Source organism: Equus caballus, chromosome 8 (assembly GCF_041296265.1).
Source record: "Equus caballus isolate H_3958 breed thoroughbred chromosome 8, TB-T2T, whole genome shotgun sequence".
Taxonomy (NCBI): Eukaryota; Metazoa; Chordata; class Mammalia; order Perissodactyla; family Equidae; genus Equus; species Equus caballus.
In genome coordinates, this window is record NC_091691.1 from 15,246,876 (window position 1) to 15,274,808 (window position 27,933).

General features: G+C 46.9%; 1 protein-coding gene across 1 annotated transcript; it reads left to right on the forward strand.

The window, feature by feature from the left end:
• Window positions 1–135: 135 nt before the first annotated feature.
• Window positions 136–27,901, forward strand: LOC102149206 (neuroblastoma breakpoint family member 6). Its single transcript, XM_070220068.1, has 17 exons — window positions 136–296; window positions 398–607; window positions 2,616–2,718; window positions 6,235–6,449; window positions 10,994–11,045; window positions 11,843–12,066; window positions 12,882–12,933; window positions 13,750–13,919; window positions 14,861–14,939; window positions 15,535–15,749; window positions 16,829–16,877; window positions 17,503–17,717; window positions 18,801–18,852; window positions 19,628–19,803; window positions 21,726–21,962; window positions 23,501–23,715; window positions 26,714–27,901. The coding sequence occupies exons 2-16, from the start codon at window positions 430–432 to the stop codon at window positions 23,704–23,706; spliced, it is 2,223 nt and encodes a 740-aa protein (XP_070076169.1). The 5' UTR covers window positions 136–296; window positions 398–429; the 3' UTR covers window positions 23,707–23,715; window positions 26,714–27,901.
• The last annotated feature ends 32 nt before the right edge of the window (window positions 27,902–27,933 follow it).

The window sequence follows — 27,933 nt, forward strand, 5'->3', positions numbered from 1 at the left end:
TAGGGTGGCCCCATCGCTGGTGACTTTCAGAAGAGACCAGGGGGCCTTGTGTATCCTCGCGGCCTAGGCAACTGGAAGGCAGGGGCTCCTAAGATTCCATGACACCCCCCCACCTTCCAGTTCTGTTATTGCAACTCCAGACCTTTACCTGGTGCGCTGGCTCCTCCTTCCGTCACTCGTGTTGGAGTGTGAGCTAGAGGCAGTGCCTTTGGCTCTGAGCTCTGGCGTCTTGAACCTTGTTTTGGGGGTTACAGACTCTCAAGTGCTGTGGGGTGTTGATCACGTTGTTGCCGACAGTAAGTTAAGAATTCCTGACTCCTCACCCCTCAGTCCTCATTGAACCTATTTGCTTTCACTTGTTTTTAACCCATTCTGTGTTTGGTTCTCTTCTCCCCAGTCCCTGCCCTACCTCTTCTGCCCCACGTCACCATGGCAGTTACTCTTGGCCCTGTGTCTGATCCGGGGGCCGAAATGACCCTCCTGGAAATCAACCAGGAGCTTCAGTCCCAGCTGGAACAAAGCAAACAGGACTTTCGAGACCTCAAACAGAAGTTCCTTGTCTCTGAGTCCACTGCCTACATCCTGGCCAACCAGCTGCAGAAATACAGTAAGTCCTACAGGGTCATGGTCAGCAGAGGGATGAGTGACCACCGTGTCCCCCTAAGAAACTAAAAACTCTCCAGACCTTTTCTTCTGTTCCCTGAGGCAACACAAACTTCATTGTGACCACAGTCCAGGGAAGGTGCAAGTGGGTATTTTACCCTCAGTTTGCTGAGCATGGACAAACCGAGGCCCAAAAAGTTGAGGGACTTTTCCAGATTGGCAGTGAGGTGTAGGGTGGGATTAGGTAAAATCCCAGTGACTGATTCCTGGTGCAGTCACAGCACTGCGTGTTTCCCTCTGGAGCAGGCTAACCTGTTTCTCCCAGCATCCTCCGTGTACGGAATCAGATCCTGCATCACTCTTGGCCTAAGTGTCCGGGACTAATGAGCTCCATCAGTTCAGGCTTCTCTGAGGTCCCACTGGCAAAGCTCTGTGCTCCTTACACTGGGGAGATGGGGTGATGGTACACACCGGGGGAAGCAGGTGATGTTCCCTGCTTTACAGGAGCCTGAAGATGAGTGTGCTCCTCGCTGACACTGTGGTATCCATGAGTGACGCCATCCAGACAGAGACGACCCTGCTGAGCGGGAAGCCATGCTTCCTGAGCACAGGCTTTTCTTTCTGAGGCCAAGGAAGCCACTTTGCCTCTTGGGGTGAGGTAGAGGGTGTCTCTGGGGAAATGAGACAATCCGTACCCCCTCTTCTGTGTCTCTCTGAGCTGGTGAACCTTTGGTGATGCAGGACTGCCAGCAGGTCCGGGTGACCTTGAGGGTCTGGGCTGTGAGACATGGCCCAAGTGAGAATGACGCTAAGTGGGGGTGGCCACCAGCCCCAGTAAAAACTCAAACCAGTGTCTGGGGCAGGCCCTTCCCTCCCACAGTCAGCCTCGCAATTGGAAGCTCAATCACTTGTTCTGTAAGAGGGGGCTGTGGTGACGAAAGGGATCGTGAGAACAGGGCCTCCTGCAAAACAAAGTGATTAGAAGGGATCTTGACGACCCTGAGTCTGGATGGGTGTTATTTTCCAATAAACCATCGTGGGAGTGGTTAACTTAAAATGACTGATGCAGAGAAAAGTAAACATTGAAACCTGCTATTTAAGAAAGTGAAGAGATGAGGTTTTGAGAAAGGACTAAGTTTTCCTTACAGCTTTTTTTTATAGGCATAACATAACTGTAGGAAACAAATTTTGAAGATGATGAAGAAGAAAGATGTCACCCAAGATCTTGTGGCGAGGTAACACAGTGCATTGGTGAAGACTGAGCTACTCTTCCTGGGCTCAGATCCAAGCTGTGGCTTTTTCTGAGCCTCATGGTTTCCTCCTCCGTTAGTATGGCGCTGTCATAGTGCCTACTTCTTTGAGCGGTTGCAATGAATCACATGAGTTATTTCTGTAAAGTTACCAGAACAGTTCTTGACACACCGGAAACACTATTTATTAGTTCTTTCTTGTACTACTTGGAATTGAAAACAACTTCTTCAACAGCCTGTGCCTATTTCCTTCAGGGACTGATGGTTATGCCTTGTATTTTTCAGAATTGCATTCATATACATTTATATTTCATCGTGAAGGTACTTGTCCTTGAAATTCTGAGCTCAGAGGACCCAACAATCAGTAGGCCCAGGGGCCTTCCCGAGCACACAGGGATCACTACTTCATGCCGCTGCTTAGTGTTTTACTCAAGAGGCTGCAAGTCTTGGTAAAGTGGCCCAGGACTCGGGGTCAGTCTCAGGGCATGTGAATTCTGAGCTTGAAAAATCTCAGCTAATCTTGTCTGGTCACTTTCTCTGCCTTGGAGCTTCTCTTTGCTCAGCTCTCAAATGAGGAGTGACCAAATGCCGTGTATTTGGGAGGCTGAGAAATAGAAGGTGGAAATCTCAGTGGAGAGCCTGGTGCTGGGGTTCTATCTGCCTCTGAGAGAAGAAGATGGAGCCTGCCTCCTCCCTTGCAGGCAGTGACCACAGCAGCATGGCCAGCTTTCCACTGAGGCCTGCCTCTCTGTCTTTACTCAGAGTCTGGAGCGTGCAAAGACATCATTGAATCGGTGCTGAGGGAGAAGCTGCAGTTCCAGGAGGAGAAGCCCACAGAGAAGTCAACGTTAGCGGAGAAGCTCAAGTAAGCGGGGCTCTGTGCTGGACGTGTGGTGGGAAGTTGTAGGCATCTCTGAAGGGGGCAAGGAGCAACTCTGGACCAGGAGAATGGCCCAAATTTTCATGGCAGCCACATGCATCCGAATTTGCATAACACCATTAGAGAACAATAATTGGTAAACTATGGACTCCAATTACTCAAAGGTTCCCTGAGTCTTTTTTTAAAATAAAACTTATTGAGGTGAAATTCACAGAACCTAAAGTTGACTAAATTCGAGTGAACCATTCAGTGGCATTTAGGACATTCAGGATGTGGTGCAATCACTACCGCATTTACCTTTAATCACAATCACCTCCTGACTGACTACAGTTTGTCAGACTTTCTCTGAAAAAAAGCTGTCTTTCTAAAGGTTTTGAGAAACCTCCAGACTGTTTTCCACAGTGGCTGCACCAATTTATATTCCCAACAACAGTCTAGGAGGGTTTCTTTTTCTCCACCTCTATACGGAATCTAGAAAACAAACCAAACCAAACAAACAGACTCATAGACACAGGAAATAAACTGGTGATTACCAGAGGAAGGAGGGGTTGGGGGTGGGTGAAATGGGTGAAGGGGATTAAGAGGTACAACCTTCCAGTTACAAAATAAGTAAGTCATGGGGTTGGAATGTAGAGCACAGGGACGGTAGTCCACAATATTGGAACAACTTTGCATGGTGACAGTCTTACATCTATTTCGTTTACCCGTTCTCAAGAGTTATATTTACATCGTCCACCAAAACCTCATGAGACATTAAAAAAAATCAGCTGTTATTCTAAGTTATTACTCTTGTTGACAAATTTTGTAACAGAGAACATGAGCTCATTTGACGAGTAAACCCAGGCTGTATGTCTGCATTGTATCCACTGCTGATAACTCTGAGAACATGTCTATTTTAAATCAAACCAGCACGCTTAAACAGGCTTTGATTTCCCAAAGTTCATTTTAGATCCTGTTAAATAGCTTTGTCTTTCAGAAGGTTCTGTATATTAATTAAAGACTGTGTTCTGTTCTAAGAGATTTTGAATCCTCTCTTTGAAGGGTGACCCCTCAGGTGGACTCGTCTGAATCAGAGGTTCCCCAGAGTGGCCATTATAATTCCAAATTATCTCAAAAGTTTGCCTATTTTCAGCTGTTTAGTTTCAGATCAGGCATTTTGGGGGAGTTGAAGTGGCAAATCTCAGTGAGAGAAGAGAAAGAAGCAGCAGGCTTGGCTTCTGCCCTGGCATGTTTAATTATTTAATGATTTTTCTCTTAAAGAGGCAGTAAAATATTTCTTATTTTCTTTAGAAGCATCAAAAGATTAAAATAGGCTTCCTGTTGTAGCTGGCTTGTTCCGATTGCATGTATCGGTTTGAGTAAACTGAAACTGCCTCATTTTGGCCATTGTAAAGTGAAATCTCCTCTACATGTTCGATTCGCAGAGCCTGAAGGGTGGGTTTATGAGCTCTTGCAATATCAGGCAAGGGACACGTTCTCCAGCGACACATAATGTTTATTCCCACTACAGAATCTATAATGCAATGCAGCAAAACAGATGTAATTGTTTTACAGAAGGTCTATTTACATACACCAACTTTGACAAACCTTTATCTTAATTTTTTCAACTCTTGTACCCCTAATTATAACTTATATTAGAATTTCACTCACAAGTTTTGGTATTACAGTGTTATGTAGGGAATGCATTCTCAGCTAGGCATAATATTTATTCCCAAAAAAGCATCCAAGCAAAGTTGACATAATCTCCTCATGAAATATTAGGGTAAACACTTTAATCTTTATACTTGTACCAACCTGAGCAGCCTAATTGTTGCCCCAAACAAGTGTTGATAGGTTTCTCGCTGTGATTTCTGCCTACTGACTTTTAAAATTTTTTTCAAACTGGAAGAAATAGAACAAGTTTGTCTCATATTCTTGAATGTTGGGGGCCAACATGGGGTCCCCTTAGCCCATCCAACCTTAGGCAGTGTTTTAGTCAAAGCTTCATTTTGACAGTATTTGTGTCTGTTCTATTCACCCTGCTCTTTCTTTTTAATGACTAAAGATTGCCATCCTGTTGGAGTGAGTGAGTTCTGTCACTCTTCCCTTCTTCACTTCTCTTTGTTAACTTGATGTTTCCATTTGCATCTGTGAGACCACAAGAAGAAGCTGAGACCCCAAATTTGATGACGTTTTTGAGATTAGTCGTTGTATTTTCCTTTTAATTTGGTCTTCTCATAGGTACCAGTAAAACAGCTCTTTATGAAGAGAGCTCTCTAAAAGTTTTCTAACTTAAGGATCCATTGTTTGGCCATCTTATCTCCAGAGTTTCAAGAGTATTGTGGTCAAACAGTGTCACAAAAGAAAATCATCCCTTTCAGACATTGGCTTCTAACTATAATTAGACCATCTACTCAGAATTAACCCCAATGGGCTCTGCTTGGTGACAGACAGCATGTTTCCCATTCCGATACACAGCGACAGAGAGACAGACACTCAGATCCAGACACAGAAATACCAGACACCAGTGAACCAATTCCCAGATGGAGGGTAGAAAGTCCTACAACTGTTCCCACTCCAAATGCGTGCCCAGACGGCCCCTCCGTGAATGGAAAGGACCAAAGTTGGCCCTTCCGTGAATGGAGGGGACCCCAAAAGAGGGGAAGGAAGTTCATGGGCATCTCTGAGGCAACTTAGTCTATTTCAGAGTCCATCGACTTCCCAGAAGGAAGAAGCAGCAAACAAACCAATCTAGAATCTGTTTCCTCGCCATAAGAAAATGGGCCTAGGGTCAGTGGCTCCGAGGCAGATGGAAAGTACTGAGGGCAGTCCCTAGGGCAAATGACCTAGGTGGCTGCAGGACTGCTTCCCAGGAAATCCCAGTTGGCCTGGGGCCATGGACCCATGGGCAAGAGCCTTCTGGTGGGCTCATAAGATTTTACCACCTACAAACATCGGTTCTTTACCCGCCACACAAGAGGGGCCCAATAAAAACTGGAACACCAGGCTTAAGGCAAGGAGAGCGTTGTTATTTCGGGTGACATGAGCCAGGAGAGGAGAGGGAGCCCTCACATTTGTCTCATTTCATCTCATCTCACCGAAAGAGGGGACGTGAGTGTTTTTAAAGGATTGTGAGGATTGTGGCTGCTTGTAGATGGTGGGGGGACTCAGTGGCCTTGCTGGTCGGAACTTTCCCACCAGCCTGCATTCGGCCTTGGGACACTGTTTGCAGCGGGGAGGAGGAGATGATAGGGAACCCAGGTGGTTTGTCTCCATGGTGGATAGAGTATTCTGGAGCCAGGGAGTAAGCGGGGAAAGAGTGCTTTGGTTTTAGCCCCACATACGCTGGGTTTAATGGAGGGGAACTGATAGCAGGCTGGCAGCAGCAGGTCACCATACATGTGCCAGAATTCTGCTACAATAGCTCCTTGGGGATTTTCTCACAGAAATCTCCATGAAAAATCTTATGATCTATGGTTCGACTCTTTGCATGTTTAAATGGTCTCTTCTGTGCCACCTTAGGAAATATGATGTCCTAATCCAAGATCAGGCTCAAGAGCTGGCCCAGTTACAGCAAACGATAGAGAAAGGCAGAGAAGTCTCTGTGCTCCTCAAGCAGCACCTCAGGAACCTTCTCACCCACGATGACCCTACCAACTTCCAGGGTCAGGGCTTTCAAGAACGACTGGCTGAGGGCCGCAGGCTGGTGAAGCGCCTTGCCCAAAAGCTCAGCCCAGGTAAGGCGGTCATAGGCCCTGACTGCACTGAGCTGCTCCAAGAGATTCCACTCACGAGGATTTTTTTTTTTTAACCAGTTGTTCTGGTTTCCATGTCCCATTTGGGGCCATCACAGGAGCAGCACTGGCAGGGTGGGAACAGAGAGGAGAAATGCACTGGGTACAGGCCACAGTGGTCCAACTAGAGGTTTCTTTCCTGATGGATGGTGAATCACATTAATTGATTTTTGAGTGTTGAACCCCCTTTTCATAGCTGGAATCAATCTCACTTGGTTGTGGTGTATAATTCTTTGTATACTTTCTTGGATTCAATCTGTCAAATCTTGTTGATGATTTTTGCACCTATGTTCGTGAGACTTATTGGCCTGGAGTGTTCCTTTTCGTAACATCTTTGTCTGGTTTTTGTATTAGGAGAATGCTGACTTCATAGAATGTGTTAGGATGTATTCCCTGTTTCTATATTCTGGAAGAGATGGTAGACAACTGGCCTAATTTCTTCCTTAAATATTTGATAGAATTCACCAGTGAATTTATCTGGGCCTGGTGCTTTCTGTTTGGGAAGATTCTTTTGTTGTTTCAATTTCTGTAGTAGATATAAGCCTATTCAGATGATCTGTTTCTCCTTGTGGGAATTTTGGTAGATTGTATGTTTCAAGTAAAGTATGAATTTGAAACTTCAGGGCACAGATTGGTTCCTAACATTCCTTGATTATCCATTTGATGTCCATGGGATCAGTAGTGCCAGTCCCTCTTTCATTTCTCATGTAAGTAATCTGTATCTTCTGTCTTTTTTCTCATTCCTTCTCAGCATAGTGCCTGCCCTAGAGAATGTTCCATGTGAGCTTGAGAAGAATCTGTGTTCTCCCCTCGTTTGATGAAGAATTGTAGAAGTGTCGATTCTATCAAGTTGATTGATGGTGCTGTTTATTTCAACTCTATCCTTCCTGATTTTCTGCCTGCTGCATCTCTCTGTTTCTGACAGAGGGGTGTTGAAATCTCCAACTGTAATACCGGATTCATCTACTTCTCCTTGCAGCTCTCACTTTTTGCCTCAGTTATTTTCGTGCTCTTCTCCTAGGTGCAGCTTAAAAACTGTTATGTCTTTGGAGAATGGACCCCGTTTTGTTACATGACACCCCTCTTTATCCCTGATCATTTTCATTGGTCTGAAGTCTGCTTTGTCTGAAATTGTTTGAGCTACTGCAGCTTTGTTTTGATCAGTGATAGCGTGGTATATCTTTCTCCATCCTGTTTCTCTTATTCTATCTGTGCCTTTTTATTTAAAGTGGATATCTTATACACATCATCTAATTAAGTCTTATTTTTTCATCCGCTCTGACAGTCTATCTTTTAATTGGTGCATTTAGACCACTGACTTGGAAGGTTTTTGTTGATATACTTGGATTAACGTCTACCATATTAGTTACTGTTTTATATTCATTGTTCTCTTCCTGGTTTCTTTTTTTTGTCTTCCACTCTTTTTCCATCTTCTCTGGTTGTGAAAAAGAATTTTACGTTATTCCGTTTTTTCCTCTTCCCTTGGCGTGTCAACTGTACTCTTATGTTTTCTTTCTTCTTTTTCAGTGGTTGCCCTGGAGTTTGCAATGTACATTTAAAAATCATCCAAGTGCTCTTTCAAAGAACAGTGTACTGTTTCATGGCTAACACAAGTGCCTAATAACACAGTATTCCCAATTCATTCCACCCATCCGTTAGAGCATTACTGTCATTCATTTAACTTATCCATAAGCTGCTTATCCAAATCCATTATTGCTACTTTTGTTTTGAACAGTTATCAGTTAGATCAATCAAGAAAAAGACAAATAAATTATTGTATTTGAATTCATTGCTTCAAAATGCTCTTCCTTTCTTTGTGTAGATCCCGGTTTCTGACTTATATCATTTTCCTTTGTTCTGAGGAAGTTCTTTGAACATTTCTTGCAAGGCAGGCCTACTGGTGACAAATTCCTTCAATTCTTCTTTGTCTAGGAATGTTATCTTTTTCTCTTGCTGATGAAGGATTATTTACTGGATACTGAATTCGAGGTGGGTGGGGTGTCTTCCTTATACTCCCTTCTCTTCTTGCTTGCATGGTTTCAGAGAAGTCTGATATACCTCTTATCCTTACTCTTCTCTGGGTAAGGTATTTTTCCCTCTGGCTTCATTTAGACTTTTCTTTTGTCGTTGATTTTCTGCATTTTGAATATGATATTCTTTCCTAGGTGTATACATTTTGGTATTTCCCTGGTTGCTATTCTCTGAGCTTCCTGGATCTGTGGTTCAATGTCTATAATTAATTTTAGGGGATGCTGGCCCCACGGCCAAGTTGTTAAGTTCACACGCTCCACTCGGCAGTGCAGGGTTTCACTGATTCAGATCCTGGATGTGTACGTGGCACTTCTCATTAAACCATGAGGCAGCATCCCATATGCCACAACTAAAAGAACCCAGAGTAGAATGTACAACTATGTACTGGGGGGATTTGGGGAGACAAGGCAGAAGAAAAAAAGAAGATTGGGAACAGTTGTTAGCTCAGGTGCCAATATTAAAAAAAAAAAAAAATCCTTTGGGTGGCAAAAACTGAAAAAATTTTTAGGAAATTCTCAGTCATTATTGCTTCAAATGCTTCTTCCGTGCTCCTTCTGATAGTCACGTTACACATATTTACACCTCTTGTGATTGTCCCACAGTTCTTGGATCATCTCTTCCTTTTCATTCTTTTTCCTCTTTGCATTTCAGTTTTAGAAATTTCTCTCGATATTTCTCCAAGCTCACAGGTTCTTTGCTCAGCCGTGTCCAGTGTATTGTTGAACCTCTAAGGCACTCTCCATTTCTGTCCCAGTGTTTTTCATTTCTACCATCTCCTTTGGATTCTTTCTTAGAGTTCCCATCTTTCTACTTACCTTCCCCTTATGTTCCTGCATGCTGTCCACCTTTCCCTTTGGAGCCGTTAGCATGTTAATCACTGTCGTTTTAAATTCCTGCTCTAGTAATTCCACCATGTCTGCCATATGGGAGCCTGGTTCTAATGCTTAGTTTCTTTCTTCAAACTGTGTTTTTTTTTTTGTCTCATAGTATGTCTTTTAATGTTTTGTTAAAAGCCAAACATGATATACTGGGTAAAGGATTTGAGGTAAGTAGGCCTTAGTGTGAAGTTTTGTCTTTATCTGGCTAGGGGTTAGGCTGGGTTTCCTGTTTATTGGAGCTGTAGATGTCAGAGGCTTAAGTCCCCTCTGGAATACTTTGTTTTGTGTTCTCAGCTCTCTTGAGTGTCCCTGGTGATTTCTGCTTAAATGAGGCCTGAGAACGTGCGGTTCTTTCAGTTGTATCCTTTCCGTTATATTCCCCTGTTATCATCTAGGATCCCTATGGATGTGCTGGTAAGTTGTGTGTGTGTGTATGTGTGTGTGTGTGTCTGTGTGTGGAAACATTCTGTAGTCCTATGATCAGGGCTCAGTCTTTGAGTCAGCCTGTGTCACTGAGCTGTGGCCTTCACAAGAGCTTCTCAGGGTTCACCTTCCTGCTCCCCTCGATGGAAAAGGAAGGCTAGAGGGGCTGGAGTTGGGCATTTCCTTTCCCCAAGGTCAGTTGGGTTGTGGTAAAATCCCAGTTGGTTAGGCTCTGGTCAAATAGTTTCTTTGAGAGCAGGCTTTGTCAAGAAAAACAAAATGCTCTGGATCTATCTAATAATAGCTACTTTCATCTCACTCTGCCAGAGGTGTAAGGAGATTTTTCTCTAGTCTTCACTGTGAGAAACTGATAGGGCTCCTGGACAGAAAACTCTCCAGAACTCTTGGGTTTCTCCCACGACTGGGCCACCTGATGCTTTTAACTCAAACTTCTCCACACTGAGTCTCCAGCAATTAGTCAATTACATGCTAAGTTTTCCTCCTCTGGTCCTGGCTCCTGCCTAGGTTTCTGCTTCAATAGGTTGTAATTCTCTTTGTTTGCCTAGCCTGTTTGTATGTCCAGTTTGGGGGGCAGTGGTTTGCTCTCTGACCTTCATTCTCTGACGGATCAAAGAAGAGTGGTTGATTTTCAGTTTGTTCAGCTCCTTTCTTGTTGTGAGGACAGGAGTGATGACTTCCAAGATCCTTACTTGTGGGACCAGAAACTGGAAGTCTCTTTAGACGTCTTGAGGGGAGACTGAGAGCTTGTTTATGGTCTCCTTAGAGAAAGTTCCCACTGTGCCTGAGAGCCAGCTTTACGTCAAGACAAATGATACAGTTGTAGAAGTCCAGAGGGAATCTGGACAAGTACATGGTGATCTTGGGAACAAAAGACATGTCTAACATTTTTTCCAGTTTCACGTAGAGCATGCCATCAGGGAAACTGTGTCTGATAGATCATAAAAACAACAAAGGGCATTCATTTAATACAAAGAAGAGACCTTTCAGTACGATTCTCTCAGTGTATCCTGAAATTGGAGTTGGGTATTTATGTCTTCATGACCAGACAGGCCATTGTGTTTGCAATGGGTGGCATGGAACTCCTTAGTGCCTGCTGGACATTTCTGAATTTGGAATTTCTGAATTTTTCTGCAGAAAATCATGCAGAGGAGGAGAACAAAGAAGAAAAAGCATCAATGGACCCCAGGTAACAAGGAATGATCAGGGCCTGGAAGAGGATGGGTGAAATAAGAGGATGGTTCCCAAATAAAGACCGAGAGGCCAACACTAGCCACAGATTTCTAAGGCAAAAGTGACAGAAACTGCTGGTTGAATTATTCCATTCACTTAAGCGATCAGGAAATAGCCTTCTACAAAGGTTGTCATTTGCTTTTGTGATACTTGTTATACTTTCGTAAGGGAAATTAACCCGTCTCGGGGAATTTGCTGTAGTCACAGAATCCATCTGTTCTCTCCTCTGTGGCTAAACCTAAGATGAGATGGATATCTGCTTTCTGCATGGTGGACTTTAGCTTGTTGGCATGCATTTCATAGCAAGAAATGTAATTAGACCAAAACAATCATGTCCTGTCACAATATTGATAGAAAGAAGTCTAGAAGGCACAAGGTCTCTGGGCATGTACAATGTGTCAGGAACGTGCATTCCTTGGGTGGCAGTATGTAAAATTCAACACCATTTCTGCACGCGGTTGAGCCACTGTTCTGGTTCTCTGTGTCTGCTGAGTGCCATTGCTGTACCATCCAGGTAGAGTTGATTCTCCTTCCTCATTGAGTGCTATCTGGCCAGTTCACTGAGCGCCCACTCCCCTCTTTCCTGCCCTCAGGGGCAGCCAGACCATGCCCTCATCATAGGAGGATTGTTTTCTTTCTCTTTGAGGGGACTGTCCCTCACTTTCTGTGACCACTCTCTCTACCACCAATCAGGACCACCTGGGACTCTGGCATCCGATCCTTCTGGGTTTCATCATGTCCTTTTTCCCCTAGGCTGAGCACAGAGCTACAGGAAAAAGAGAGTGTGAATGAAGCCCTGAAGGGGTCAGTGGATGAAGGCCCTGTGACTTCATCCAGTCACCAGTACCCGACTGGTTCCCACGAGCCTACCAGCAACCATGTTTTCTTGTCTGAGGAGCACGAAGACTTCTCTGCTCTGGTTGCAGCTACTGAGTACTCCCATCAACAGGAGAAGAAAGCTCCAACAGGTCTCCCAGGTAGTGTCCATATTCATGTTCCCCACGTCCCTGTCCGGGTCAAGATATGCCATCTCTTCAGTCTGGCCCTGGAGATGTAACTTGGTTTGAATCAGAATCTAGGACTCAGTTTTAAGCACACACATCATGTGGGTCAGGTAGTTCAACACTCTTCCGAGTCCCAGGCCAAATCTCTGTCATCCCCGTTGCCATGCCTGCTCCACTGCAAACAGCAGTCTCTGTCTCCTCTAAGTTGGTTTACCCTCAGTAGGGAGCCATCTAAGCGTCAAAAGATAAACACCTCTTGAATGTGTCTGGAAGTTTACCACCCAGGGCGTGGTGTGAACCCTGGCACCCTCCACCACTTTGAACAGCAAGAATCCTGTTCTCCAGGTGGCACCATAGATTCTTTCCTCTTTAGGAGTGATTAAATTCCATCCATCAGTCTAGTCTCGGGGTATAACTTCCTCCAAACCAACAGCAGCCAGCATATCTGATGGAACAAGAGCTGAATCTTGCCACAGCCTTTCCAGAAAGCTACTAGATGAGCTCCTCATGACCTCGGGAAGAATATGTTGAACTCTTTGCCCAGGTTCAGGGAAGAGAACTTTGTTGTATTGATCTGCCAATTCAGAGACAGTCTGCCCTATGACTCAGGAAAGGAAGCCTCGTCCCTTTTCAGAAGACACAACCCGAGGCCTCCTGGAATATTCTGAGACTATCCTGTTCTCACGCTGAGAAGACTTATGTCCCTGGGTTGAAACAGGCCCCTGGGTTGGTAATGTGTCAAGAAGCAACTTTTTATGATGACTGGCCCTGTCCAAATTTATTTGCAGAAACTCAAAAAGATCAGAAGGATGAGGACAGAGATGAGCCAACAGCCCCCAGGTAACTGATAATCCTGGTTGTGAAAGCAATGGTGACATCTGAAGATCTCAAATCCAGGGAGAATTAGAAAGTACCAGTAGACCTGTTTCATCCCATCACCCTACCACGAATCACCCCTCTTAAGAATGCTGTCTGTTTTCTTGGGACTTGTCCTGTTAGTTTCCACTTGGTATTAATTTCTCAAGTTTAGGAACCTAGAATCAGCTTGACACAAGGCAAACTAACCAATCTTAGAGATTTCCTGCACTCAGGGAGACCACGCGTCCTCTCTTGTTTGGGGAAAACTAAGATAAGTTGCATAACTTCTGTCTGCACATTTGGCCTGTTTAACGGTGAGGATTTCATAGCACGACATACAGCTCGACAAAAATGTGTCTATGGTATTACAGTATTGAGAGAAACAGGCCTAGAAGGCACAAGATGTCTGGGAGCCCACAAGGCCCCAGGAGCCTTTACTCACTGGGCCTCTGTAAGAAAAGTGGAACAGAAGTTATGCTTTGGAGTTGCAGGAACTCCTGTGGTTCTCGTTGTGTGCTCTGTGTCATGACTGTGCCATAGAGGAGAGCTGAGTCTCCTTCCTCATTAACTTGTTATCTGGACGGGGCAGTGAGCACCTGCTGCCCTCCCTCCCCCCACCACGGCAGCCTCACTTAGTTGCAGTCAGAGAAGGACTGTTATCTTCTTCCTGTTTCAAGGGATGCCCTCTTTACCTTCTGTGACCTCTCCCTTAGTCTTCCAATCAGAACCAGTGGGGAAGTTGCGGTGTCCAGTCTTTCCTCGTTTAATATTCTGTTATCTTTGTGCCTCTGGGCTCAGCTGGGAGCTGCAGGAGGAGGAGGAAATGGATGATGCGTGTCAGGATTCTTTGGATGAAAAGTATTTGGCTCTTTCCAGTCACCATGACTTGTCTGACTCCTGCCACCCTCCCGACAGTCCCGCCATCCCATCTGATGAGCATGAAATCTGCTCTCGTCTGGATGGAGCCCGTGAGTACTCTATTGGAAAGAGGACAAGCTCCGAATGGTCTCCCAGGTAGCCTCCATGTTCTTTGTGCTCACACCTCTGTCCGGGTACACAAATGTCTCTTTGATGGCAGGCCTTGGAGACCCATCTTGGTTTCAATCAGAATCTAGGACTCAGTTTTAAGCACACACATCAGGTGGGTCAGGTAGTTCAACACTCTTCCGAGTCCCAGGCCAAATCTCTGTCACCCTGGGACCCAATGCCAAGCACAGGCTGGTGAACACCAGGTGAACCAGAGTGGGAAGATTGAAGAAACCATAACACGCTTCCAGCCACCACTGATGCTCCTGCTCAACACGAGTCTCCATGAGCTCTTTCTAGAAAGATGGGCCCTCTGATCTCTCCTGTAATTTTCTTCCTAATTGAGTTCCTGAACTGAGCATTAATGACTGTCCAAGTAGGGTGGTAGTCTTGCCTATCTCTTTGGAGATGTTGTTACCATGGTTCCTCAGCTCTGGACTCTCGTCTCTCTCACCTCTGAGATATCTTGTCTTTGCTAAACAGTCTGCTGAGGAACGAGACAAAGATACCTCTGTCTTTCCATGTCTGGAGTTTTCGCTGAAATCAAGGCATGGGCCCTGGTGGCCCCACCTCTATGAATCACCCAGGATTCTGGCCTCTGGAAAGCGCCAAATACGCTTTCCTCCGTGGGGTGTATGGATTCCATCCATCAGTCTCGTCTTGGTGTACAATCCCACCCATCTCACCAAACACCAGGGTGTCTGCTGGGGCCAAGCTGACTCTTTCAGCAACAGCTCTTGAAGGCTGCTGACATGTTCCCTGTGATCTTTGGTGAAAATAGACGTATTTAACTGTTTGCTCGACTCAGGGCAGAGGACATGGGGGTGATGATCTACCAGGGCCGGGTCGATGTCTGACTAGACGTTTCTGAATTTGTCTGCAGAAAGTCATGAAGACGAGGAGTATGTGGAAGAGAGAGAACCACTGTCCAAAATGAACGACCAGGGGAGGGTAAAGGACAGGTAAAGTATGGAAAGGGTCCTAGAAAGATCAAGGAGCACAAAGGTGACCACATCTGTGATGCGATGGTCACCCAAACCTGCAGATTGCAGTCCTGTCATTCCCTCAACCAACAACGACATAGCCCTCTGAATGGGGCTGTGCAGTCTCCTTCTGGTACTTGTAGAGTTAGTCTGAACCAAGGTGAACCAACTACTCTCATGGATTTCCTGTACTCCCGGACATCACGTGTCCTCTCATGGATGGTGGGTTAAAGGCAGGGTGAGATTCACATCCGCTTTCTGCAGAGTTCATCTTAGGTCGTTGGCAGGTATTTCACAGCAGGGAAGGTAACTAGACCCCCGAAAGTGGTATTATGTTAGACACTGAGAGAAGGTGGCCTCGAAGGTACAAGAACGCTGGAGTCTGCAATGCCTCAGGAGCTGGTATTGCCTGGCCGCTGACGGAGCTTTCAAAACTATTTAGGCATTTGCCAAACATGTCTGAAAATTCTGTTTTGAAGGCAAATGGGGGATGTTCTCATAGAAACCTCTGCGGAGGTCCTAAGAACCTTTGACTCAATTCCAATTATACATTTTCACTTCTAACCCACCATAGGGAGTTTGATTTTCTAATTCGAGTTCAGGCACGAGAGCTGACCCAGTTATGCCTAAAGACACGGGAAGGAAGAGAGCTATCGGTCCTCCTTAATCAGAACCTCAAGGAGCTACTGGGCCGCAGTGACCTTAACAACCTCCGGGGGCAGGCCTTCCAAGAGCAATTGGCTGAGGGATGCAGGCTGTCCCAGGCCCTTGGCAGCAAGCTCGGCCCAGGTAAGGCGGCCACAGGCCCTGATTGCACTGAGCCCTCCAAGGTCCCCGGCTCACAAGAGCCTCCACTTCTCCCCTCATAATGTTTTTGCCATCTGTCCTGGTTTCCACATCACACTTGGGGTCATGACAGGACCAGGAGCAGCTGGGTGGGAGGACAGAGAGGAGAAATGTACAAGGTGGAGGTGATAGTGTTCCGAGTGCCTGCTTCCTCCCTCATTTGCCATGGCCCTTGGGACAGGGGGCAGCCTCCACCCAGTGTTAGAGCACAGAAAGGCAGACATGATAGGAGGCAGCTAGTTCGGCTGAAAAGGGCCCTGAGCTAAGCGTGGACGTTCCCAGGCTCCAGCCTGAGTTCTGTCTTTTCTAACAGTGGGTGTGGGACAGATGTATCCTTCCTGGATCTCAGTTTCTTAATCTCTAACGTGATTAACACATGTGTTGCATGGTAGCTGTAGCATTCCAATAGGGAAGGCCTATGAGCGTACTTTCACAATGCTAGGGTCACTCACTGGGGTTGATTTCAGTACTGGGTATGGTAGAATCTGGTAGCGGGATGTGGGTTTACACTAGAATACTTAGCACTTAACGAGGAGAGAATTTTCCTGGTGAACGGTAGAAGCAGACGTGGAAGTCCCCACGAAGGACCAAGTCATGTGAGACTCGTGGGACAGAATTGTTTTTCATCTCCTGAGAGAAAGGAGGAGGTTCTCTGTGAAAGGCATGATGAGATGCAGAGTCACTGAGCTTGGAAACCAGCCTTGTGGCAGGAGGGAGGAGAGAGTGGGAGGAGCCCCTAGGAAAGCTGGAGAAGCATCTCTTGATCTGGGTAACCAAATCAATTTTTAACTCCTTGCCCAGTTCCACCAGAGCATGCCATCTGGGACCCATCAGATCAGGGCCACTTTGCCTGATCCATCAGAATACCACGGCAGCCCATTTCTTTACAGACACAACACGACACCTTTCTGAACTCATGTAGAGGTAATTCGTGTCTCCAGGCAGAGAGAGGCACCTGCATTTGTAACGGGTGAAGTGCAACTAGCTCATGTCTAAATGGACTTTTCTCAATTTCTTTGCAGAAAACCACGAAGAGGAGGCTGAAGAACAACTGGGATCACTGACCCCCAGGTAACAGTGAAGGATCAGAGGAGGGTAATGTACAAGTCAAATGCAGAGAAGGTTCTGGAAAGAACAGACGCAGAGGTCAAAAGTAGCTTCTTTCCTGAAGCAAGGAGGCACAAAACTGGCTGATTGTGCTGGTCTCCTCCACTCCCCCCATCTTGATCGTCCGTGTTCTTTGCAGCATGTGGAGTCTGTCTCACTCCCAGTGAGGTAACCAGGCCTAGAGACGTCCTGCCCCTTCAGAGATGCCTTCTTCTCCTCCGGAGGGTCAAAACCCAGAGTCAGGTCCATACCTGCTCTCTGCATGTGGCCCTGAGCGTGTTGGCAGGTATTTCATGACAAGGAAAGTAGCCAGACTAAATAAACATTCCTATTTTGCCTCAACCTTTAGAGAAGGAGGCCTAAAGTTCCAAGATCTCTTCCAGTCTCCAGTGTCTCAGGAGCATGTTTTCACTGGGTCACTGTGTGTAACATGCAAAAGGAAAGAAGAAAAAATGCAGTCCACCAAAAATGAGCAGATTTCTACTTGGAAGGCCTTTTGGGGATATTCTCACCGAAATCTCTCTCAAACTCCTTATCATCTCTCATGACCCAATTTCCACTCTGAGGATTTCTCTTCCCTCCCGCCTAGGAAATACCATTTCCTCATTCATGATCATGCACGAAAGCTGACCCAGATACGCCAGACGTCACGGGAAGGAAGAGAGCTCTCTGTCCTCCTCCATCAGGACCTCAGGGACCTCCTCACCCACAGTGACATTGGCAGAGACTGGGGACAGGGCTTCCAAGAACAACTGGCTGAGGGATCCAGGCTGGCAGAGCACCTTGTCCGCAAGCTTAGCCCAGGTAAGGCGGCCAGAAGCCCTGATTGCGCTGAGCCCCTCCAAGGTCCCTGGCTGACAAGAGCCTCGGAATCTCCCCTCATAACACTTTCACCAGCTGTCCTGGTGTCCACATCGCACTTGGAGCCATGACAGGACCACGACTGGCTGGGTGGGAGCAGAGGGGAGAAATGCACAGGGGGACGTCATAGTGCTCCAAGAGCCTGCTTCCTCCCTGAGGGACCGTGCCCTTTGGGGCAGGAGGCAGCCTCCACCTGGTGTCACAGCACACAAAGGAGGACGTGACAGGAGGCAGCTTGTTAGAGTGAAAAGAATCCTGGACTGAGCTAGAGCTCCTCGGGCTCTTGCCTGAGCTCTGGCTTTTATAGCTACAGGCGAGTATTTGATTTCTCCTTCCTGGATTTCTGTCTCCTCATCTGTAAAATGGGTCAAAAGATGTGTCGCCTGGTAGCTGTAACTACTAAAGAAGGGAATGCTCATGAATGTGCTTCAGAAAGGGATCATACTCCTAACTGTTTGGGGTTTATTTAGTTATAATCTGAAAATCTTGGGGCAGATACGTTGATTTGTAACAGAACAATTTCCACAAGAAAATTTTTCCCTCTTATGATGTAAAAGCCAACTTGGAGGTCCCCGTGAAGTCCCGGGATGTATGGAGGGGTGAGTCATGGGGTTTTCTATCCTCCTTTTAGAGAAAGGAGTAGGGTCTATGTGGGGGTTCTGAGTGGACATAGAGTCACTGAGACTGGGAGCCAGCTTTGTGGAAGGAGGAGGAGAGAACTAGAGAATTCCAGAGGGAAACTGGACAACTACCCAATGACCTGGAGACAAAAGATATTTGATCTTTACCCAGTTAAACTCAGAGCACGCCATGATGGGGAGCCAGCAGATCAAGGACATTTTGCCTGATGCGTCAGGACACCATCCCAGGCCATTCCTTCAAAGTCACACATGGGGCTGTCAGTGCAATTCTCTCAGTGTGTCCTGCCCTCATACACAGGTCATTGCTGTCCATGCCCAGGCAGGCCTTTGTGTCTGTAACGGGTGAAGGGGCACTATTTCATCTCTGTCTGGATTTTGCTTGCAGAAAACCTGGAAGACGATGACGAGGAGGAACAAGAAGAATCTCTGAGCCCCAGGTAACAATGAATGAGGAGGGCTAATAAGCAAGGGTACAATGTGGGGAGAGCACCTGAAAGAAAGACCCTGAGGGCCAAATAGCCCCAGGGTTCACAGGCAAGGGGGAACCAGCTCTGCCCCTGCTGCTGATTCCGCTCACTCCAGCAACGATGGCAAAGCCCTTTGAACGAGGTTGTCTCTTGTCTTTGTGGTACTCGTGGCCTCGGTCTGACAAGGGGAACTAAGAAGTCTCAGGGATTTCCTGCCCTGAAAGAAATCACTTGTTCTCTCTTGGAAGGCTAAAACAAGGAGGAGATGCATGTCTGCTTTCCCAACTGTTGGCCTTAGGTCCTTCATAGATATAGCATAGCCAGAAAGGATCTAGACAAAATTAAAAAAAAGAAAAAAAAACATAACAGGTCACAGTATTGACAGAAAATGGCCTAGAAGGCACAAGATCTCTGGGAGTCCACGATGCCTCCGAAGCCTGCATTCGCTGGGCTGCCATACGTAGATTCAACACAATGTATTCACAAACTGGAAGCCATTGTGTTGGGTCTCCGAGTGTGATGCGTCTGCCTTACAGGGAGAGCGCAGCCCCGTCACCACCTCACTGTCGGTCCAGTGCACTGAGCACATTCTGCTCACTCTCATTCTCTCTCTCCCTCTCTCCTGTTCCAGGACAGCCAGGCTTTGCCCCAGTCCCTTGGACCCTACCCTTCAATCAGAACCAGCTGGGACACTGTGGTGTCTAATCCTTCTTGATCTCTTTTTTTCTCTTCCCTCTCTCACCAGTCTGGAGAGGGAGCTGCTGGAGAAGGAGATTGTGAATGGAATCCTTCCAGATCCATCAGGTGAACAGAATTCGACTCCTTCCAGTCCTCGTGATATGTCTGCCTCCGGGGAACCCCTCAGAAGCACTGCCTTTCCGTGTGATGAGCCTCAAGTCAGCTTGACTCTGGAGGCAGCCAGTGAGTACTCCCATTAGAAAGCAGATAAATCCAAGTGGTCTCCCAGTTAGCCTCCATATTTTTTAAGCTCACCACAGCTGGCCAGGTAGAGAGATACTTTCTGCAGGCTCTTGGACCGAGTTTTAAGTACAGATTTCAGGAGGGCTTGGGAGCTGTGCTGTCAGCCTAGTCCCTAGCTATGTCCCTCTCAGCCTGTCCCTCAGTGGCATCTACAAGCCATTTTTCCCCAGGTGGGAGAGAGAAGGGATCATGACCACCTCACAGCCAGCACTACAGCAGGGGCACAGTAGGTATTTGTCAGACCTCTTTCTTTAAGATGACACATCTCATCTCCTGCAGTGTTTCTGCTAATTGCATTTCCTGAGCAGTGTCTCCCACTCCTCTCTGGCTATCCACACGTGGCACAGTTTTACTCAATTATTCTGGAGGCCTGTTCTCATGATTTGGGGTTTAAAGCTGATGCTCTACTTCCTCTGGGGTGACTACCTCCCTCTGAAGATTTAAAAACGAGATCCTAGACGCCGAATCCTGCCTGTGCCCCTTGGTTTCAATGAAGCCGGAGCTCTGGCTCTGGTTTCCCCTCCTCCATAAATGGCCATGAGTTTCATCCTTTGTGTAGGCTCAGTGACTTCTTCCATGTGTGGGTTAGAGCTTCAAGCATGAGTCACGTCTTAGTGTTGTAATCTCATGGAAATGTCAACAACCAGTGTGCCTGATAGGACCCTCGTCTAACTTATGAGCAAAGAAGAACATGAGGCCACAGGACAGAAGGACTACAAAGGCAGGGGGAGGAGTCTGCATGTGTAGAGTTGGACCATGGTGAGAACAGGACTTCTGGGTGATTGGATTATTGAGACGTTTGATCATGTGGAGATGACAGGATCAGAGAAGCAGAAGGAGATTCATGGATCCAGGTGTCAATGATGAGAGTCTCATAGAGTGTGTTGTCAGGAATCTACATGGTAACACCATCCCAAATGAGATTTTTACGAAACATTTAAAGCAAACATTGGTGGCAACGAGGATGTGCAGAGGGGAGGAGAAAGGGGAACCCACAGTGGTGTGGAGAAGGCCCTGGGGGTTATGACCCGCCTCAGCCTGACCTGGACTGGTCTGAGGCTATTTCAGGTCTTTGGTTAGCCCTCTTTCTGAGAATAGATTTTCATTTCACAGAAGAAATTGAAACATGTTGGATTAGGGACTAAAGCCCAGACCCCCCGGAAGAGTGTGTAACATAAGGACTGTGCACCATATTACGTCCCTGAAGAAGCACACCAAGCCTGATGCTGTAGCACCTCTGGTCCCTAGGTTTCTTATAAGGGTCTCAGACCTCTACCTCATTACTTACAGCCGCTACTACCTGCCCCCCCCCTTGCCCACCAAGTGGCAGAAGAATATATATATGTGTGGGTGGGTGGAGGGCAGCCAAAACTTACAGAAAAGGAAGGTCAAAAGGCTCCAGAACTTTGCAAAGATTCCAAACTTGGTCTACAGTTTGCCAACTCCCTTCTTACTGGAAACAGAAGCCTTGGGACCATACTTCTTCCCTTCCTCTGATATTCTTCTGGGCAGACACCAGCAACTCTTTCTCCCCCATGTCCTGAGTCCTCTTTAGAACCTTCTCTGTAGGCTCCTGGACTAAGGTTACTAGTAACAGAGTAATAGGCATGACCTCATCTGCCCATGCAAAGCCCTCTGGACTCCAGTGGGTGATTGTCCACTTCAGGGCCACTGCAGCCTGGGCACCTGCCATCTCGGCCTCCCCAGGCACACACGTCATGGCGACATCTCCTTCATATACATGAAGTCTGAGTTTGTTTCCTGAGACCACTGACAAGCAGGGACTTCTGAAATGGGTGATCTGGGAGAGCTTAGCAACGGGAAACTCGGATTGGTCCTACTGAAACCACTTCTTGTTTCAGCTCCTTCCTGGGAGGCTTGTCAGCAAGGGCCTTTGAGTGGAAACTTGAGTTTCCAAAGGACAGAGATGCAAACTTCACAAGCACAGCTGGAGCCAAGCAGCTGGGGGAGCAATTATCTGGGGCTGCAGCTGGACCAGTTCCATTGCGGGGATGGCAAAGCCACGCTTGGTCTTTCTTTCACCACCTGGAGCTTTGCAGCCAACAGTGTTTCTGGAAACCGAGGTTCACTCTTCCAAGGTAAGGAAGAAAAGAAGAATAGGGAGCTCTAGTCCATGTGTTGGGCGTCACAGGGTTGTGGGAGGAGGCGGCAATGGGGCCTCTCCCATGCTCACTTCGGGTCAGGTTGAAACCCATGAGGCTCTGAGAGAGCGAGGTGGTGAGAGCCTGGGCTTTAGGATCAGCTCTGCCCCAGGTCCCGGGTTTGCATCTTACTGGCTGTTTCCCTTGGCCAGGTTGTTTAATCTCTTAGGTATTTACATCTCAATTCCCTCATCTGAATCCCCTGAGAATTAGGTCTGCATTCCATACTCTTACTCATACTGCATTAATACTCTTGGGAGTATTAAGGACATCATTTCCACAGTGTCTGATTCAATAAAAATTGCTTGCTAACAACTATGAGTATGTCAAATCCACCCCCGTATCTTTCTGGTGCTTTAACACCTACAAATGTTTCCGCGTGCCTTCTTCCGTCTGATGCAGAGCAGTCTTGAGGGTCTCCACTCTCTCTGGACCCCATCTTCCCTTCTCTGTGATAAGGAAACCGCAGAAATTTATTTATTGGAGATCAGGAGGCTGAGAGGTGCAACATCACGGCGCTGGCACCTTCGAGGTTTGGGGAGAGCCCCCTTCCTGGTTCACAGAGACTGTCTTCTCGCACCATCCTCACGTGCTGGAAGGGATAAGGGAGCTTTGTGGGGTCTCCTTTATGAGGGCACTAATCCCATTCCTGAGGGCCCTGCTGCCCAAAGGCCCCACCTCCAAACACCGTCACACTGGGGATCCGGTTTCCACAGAGGAATTTGGGGGAACGTAAGCGATCCTTCTCTGGAGATTCCGTCAATGCTCTTTGTGTTATCCTCACCGTCCTCCTCCTGGTGTTCCACGGGTCATCTGTTTCTCGCCACGGGGTTTCTCCTTCTTCTTGCACTTCTAAATTTTTTCCAATTTCAACTGACCAGAATAGTGATTAGAATGTCATATTCAATGCCTCCAAATCCCTATTTATTCATCTGCTCCATCAGAGAAAAGAACACATATGCATAGATGTATTTATATATTATGTCATACATTCTGTGTATTTTGTGTGTACCTTGTATAGGGTACATATATGACATATATATATGCAAGTTTTGATAACTCCCCTGCTTTCACCCTCCCCCAGTTTTTTTCTCTCCTGTTTTCCCATGCACTCTGGTTCTGCGTGATCTCCACAATCTCCTTCCTGCCAGTAGGACAACCTCTGTCCATGTGATTTCCTTCCCTTTGTCTTCTCTACTGAGACACTGTCTTTATCAATTCTGTTTTTCTTGATATCTTTTGGCAAATGGGAGTGTGTTTGCCTCCTGACCATCTCATCACCACTGAGCACTGTAAGAAAGATCGACAAAAAAGAAAATCTCACTGTCTGCATTGGCTTCACCTCACCCCCACGGACTTTCAGATGGCCGTTGTTGTTCGAGCCACTTTCCTTATTCGATGTCGCTCTCGGGTGGGGAGTAAGTCACTGTGGGTCGTGAATAACTGTATCCTGTTGGCTGTGGTTTTCTTTTCAGAGCTGGGTTTGGACGCATCCCTCAGGATGAAGACCCCTCCCACGCTGAAGGGTGATGCTCTTGAGTGTTCGGATGCCAGCAAGCAGGGGTGTCAAGTCATTGGCCACATTGATGCCTCAATTGTCATCCAACAGAGGATTCTCAAAAGAAAACTGCGGCTCAGCAAGTGGAGACTAGCATGCAGATTCCCTGGCCTTCAAGCTTAGGGTCCAGAGGTGAGCCCATCTGGGGCTCTCAGATGCACTTATTCCTCAGTGCTGTCTGTCTAAGCTTATAGCTCAGTCTCCTGCTCTTTTTTCTCTCCCTTGTTTGTTCTGTTCAACATCTGGTGCTACCTCTGTCTGGTCTCACCTCTGTCCTCCGTGGGGGCTGCCACTGTGCCAGGCCCTTCCATCTCCGTCTCCTGTGTGCACTCTGACCTCTGCTGTGTTTCCACTGCCGCTGTCCTGATATTCCCTCTCACCTTTCTTCTTAGTCAAGGGGAAGCCCAGCCCCATGGTCCTCCTCATCACAAAGCATCTTTGAGCCACTGAACACCTTGCGCTTTGTCTGAAATCACACACTTTCTTGGCTTCTTTGCCTTCCCTTCCCTGCTTCCCCAACTCCACTGCCTCTTGCTTCTGGGAGCATTGTCCAAATGGATCACTTGCACATGGATATTCCTCCTGTATGTGTTAGGGAACCCGACCTAGGACAACCCTTAACCCTGGACTTCTCCATGTGAATAGGAAGTGTTGGAACTGAGGAGAAAGAGCCCCGGTTATAAAAACTAAATGAGTGGCTGGGTCATGACCATGTGGTTGAGTTCACGCGCTCTGCTTCAGCAGCCCAGGGTTTTCCCGGTTCAAATCCTGGGCACAGACATAGCACTGCTCATCAGGCCATGCTGAGGCAGCGTTCCACAGCGCAGAACTAGAAGGACCCACAACTGGAACATACAACCATGTCCTGTGGGGCTTTAAGGAGGAGAAGAAGAAAACAAAAAAGATTAGCCACAGATATTAGCTCAGGGCAAATCTTTAAAAAGAAAAAACCTCACTGAGAGCCTGGGTGGGAGTGCTGGACTGGCCTGGTGTCGGGTTTCTCCTCGGCCCCAGGTGTGCAGGCCTTGGCTGGTCTGCATGGGGCTTCCAGGGACCGAGTGTCCCCACCTCAGGGCCTCCTCGGAGCTGGCAGTAGTACTGCCATGTAATAAGCAACTGGGGACTTTTATTTAGATGAATGCCTTGACCTCACAACTCAAGATTCTCATTTAAATGGTCTGGGGTGGGGTTTGGGCTTCAGTATTTTTAGAAAGCTCTCAAGTGGTTTTTATGCAGCTAGAGATAAGAAGAACCCTTTGTCTCCTATGACCTCAGGTTTAGCATAGAAATGTGCCAAACATGTCAGTGCTTCATTGAAATGTCTGAGTATCCATCAGTCCTTGATGGAATTGTATTCCTCTCTCAACTGTACTATCTGTATAACATGCCAGAAAATCAAGAAGAAAAAGAGGTAGATGAATGGATTAGACTTAGAAGAACTCTACTTGGAAAAGACTTTCTCCAACTTTTTAGAATACAAGATAAAATGAGAAATAAACATTACATAGAAACCCAGTTTACAGATAACAATACCTCCCTATTACAAATAACAGAATTTAGTACTTTCTTTAAATTTTTTCTCTTCTTTCTTTTCTTTTTTTTTTTTTGGTTAGGAAGATTGGCCCTGAGCTAACATCTGTTGCCGATCTTCCTCTTTTTCCTTGAAGAAGATTGTAGCTGAGCTAACATCTGTGCCAATCTTCCTCTATTTTGTATGTGGGAGTCTGCCACAGAATGGCTTGATGAGTGGGGTGTCTGTCCATGCCTGGGATCTGAACCCGGGAACCCCGGGCCACCCAAGCAGAGGGTGCAAACTTAACCACTATGTCACCACGCCAGTCCCTTCTTTCATATTTATCATGTAAAATGTGAAGTTCACAGTCCATCAAATTGAAATCAAGTCCAATGGGTTTGGCGCTACAGTTGGAAAATGTTACTATTGATCAATTTTGGTCATTAAGTAAAATCCTCAAAGAGAACCATTATATTCATTCCCCTAAAGAAAATATAATAGTAAATAAATTGGACGTTAGGAAAAAGAGTTAGGTTTATGCTTCTTTATGCCATTCTTTACACCGGCGTAAATCCTAAAAAGGAATCTTTCCCGAGGGAGTGCTTTGGGGGAATCAAAGGGCGGGTGGAAGAGAACTTAGTCAAACCAGTTGCCTTCTGCATCCCCTTCAGAGACTTTCTGGTCTAGACGTTGAGAATATTCTTAGCAATGCCCTAAGGTGTATCCTGGTGTGGAATCAACAGGAGGACTGAAGGAAAATGAGTGCGTCCATGGTTATATTCCTTGCTGTTTTTTTGCTAATTCCATTGTGCGTTTCCCCTTGTGGGTTCCTTCCTCAGTCCCTCGGGAGAATATTTCTCTGTAAAGCCTTACTCTCGTCCAGCCAAGGTGACCCAGCAGTATCTACTTCCTGTCGACACCTCCGGACTGGAGCCTTTCCTCTCACCTTCCCCGAAATGGACACAAAGGGAGAGGCCTGAGTTCTGGCCCCAGGGTTGTCAGTAACAGCTCAGGCGGCTTTAGTTAGGCCTGAGCCCCCTGGCATCCCCACTCCTCATCTGCAGAAGGTGGAAGTGGATTTGGATATATTCTGAGGTCCCTGTAGGCTGTTCCATGCCGGACCTCTTCCCATCGCCTGCCCTTCTTCCTCAGAGTGCTGGGACAGAGAGAGAAAGAGGGCATGCCTCTCTGCCAAGGGTCCCCTCCTTCCCACAGCAGTCTGCTTCTGAATGTGTGATGGATGCTGAGCACATCCCTCCCTGGGAGGTGTGAGACAACCATCCCTCTGCTCCAGACGAAGGGGATTCAGGAGTGAAGTGGCTGCTGAGGACAGGGTGGTGGGGATCTGGCTAGGGCTCTGCAGCAGCTCTGAGCTCGGACGTCACCAGCTCCTGGTGGGCGAGGACAGGGCTCCCTGGATGCTGCACCGCAGACTGGATGGAAGTTTAGGGAGGTTCTTCTTCTAACTTTGGATCTCCCTTTCCCCTTCAGCTCCTCCTCCCAGTAGGAGCTCAGCTTGCTCCTGGCCTCTGTCACCATGTAGCCAGCCCTCCAGGCTCAGCTCGCAGCAGGACCTGACAAAGACTCACACTGGCTTGTTTTTCCTCTCTCTCTCAGATACCAAGGACTTCCGAAACCAAGAAAAGAAGAAACCCCATTATGCAAAGTCGCTTTTCCACTTGATGCAACACATCTAAAACAGCCAATCCAGCTCCAGCCCAAACAGAACACCAGAGGGATCCTTTGCTGAGAATCCACATCACAAGCACAAACCACTCTCCAGGATGCTTACTGCAAAAGCCTGCTTCGATGGGAGCAATCCCAGCCCCTCAGCCTCCAGTTGTGGGACATCGCGAAGGAGCCCAATGCCTAGATGCACACATGCTTCTGAGAGACCTTAAACCTCGCTCCTCTCCATTCCCATCCGCTACGTAACCAGAATCAGGAGCAAGCGGGCAAAGACAACGTGTCGATCCGGACGCTCTTTGCCACCAGCAGGGCTGTGCTAGGAGCAGACAGCAGTAACCGCGCAGTGTTCTTGTTGAGAATGTGCAGGCTGAATTTCATCATGAGGTCGTTATCAGACAGCTGCAGAACGTAGACCATTGAACAAGACAACTGACCTTTCTTCCAACAGTCAGTGCCACCACAAAGACGACGACCACAAAGAGGAGAAGAGATATTTTCGCTTCCAAAGGACTGAAAGGATTATGTTATTGTGTTTTTTTAGTCCTTTGGGACCAAAAATATCTCCTCACCTTTTTGTGGTTGTCTGTGGTGGTGGTGACGTGGCCTTGTTTGCAGGGGACAGGTCAGTCGTCTGGCTCAGTGGTCTGCATTCTGAAGTTGTCTGACCGTTTCCTCCTGATGAAATTCAGACTCACCCTTCTGCCAAGAACACTATACAGTTAGTTTCTGCTGTGAGCGTCCTAGCGCAGCCCCCTGGAGACCAAGGATGTCCAGTTTATCCACCACCGTTACTGTGTGACTAGCATTGGTCACTTTGTTCTGGAGGGCCCACGAGATCGGTTCATTGTAAAGAGGCCTTTTTTTTCTTTCTATCATTAGCAATTTGGTGAGTGGTACTTTGAGAGTGTATGAATATCCTCTTCTCTAAAAATCTTTCTCTAAAATTTTTACCATCATTAATGAGCCCTGCTGTGTGTCACTTATCGTATTCCTGTTTGTACACTGGACATTTGCTAATTTCGTCATTCCTCTATACTTGTAGCTGCTGGCACAGTGCTGTGGAAAAGAACCTTCCCTCCCCCTTTCATACCATTAAAGTTTCTGTTGTGACTGTCACTGTGGACTCGTGAATTTTTTACATGCATTAG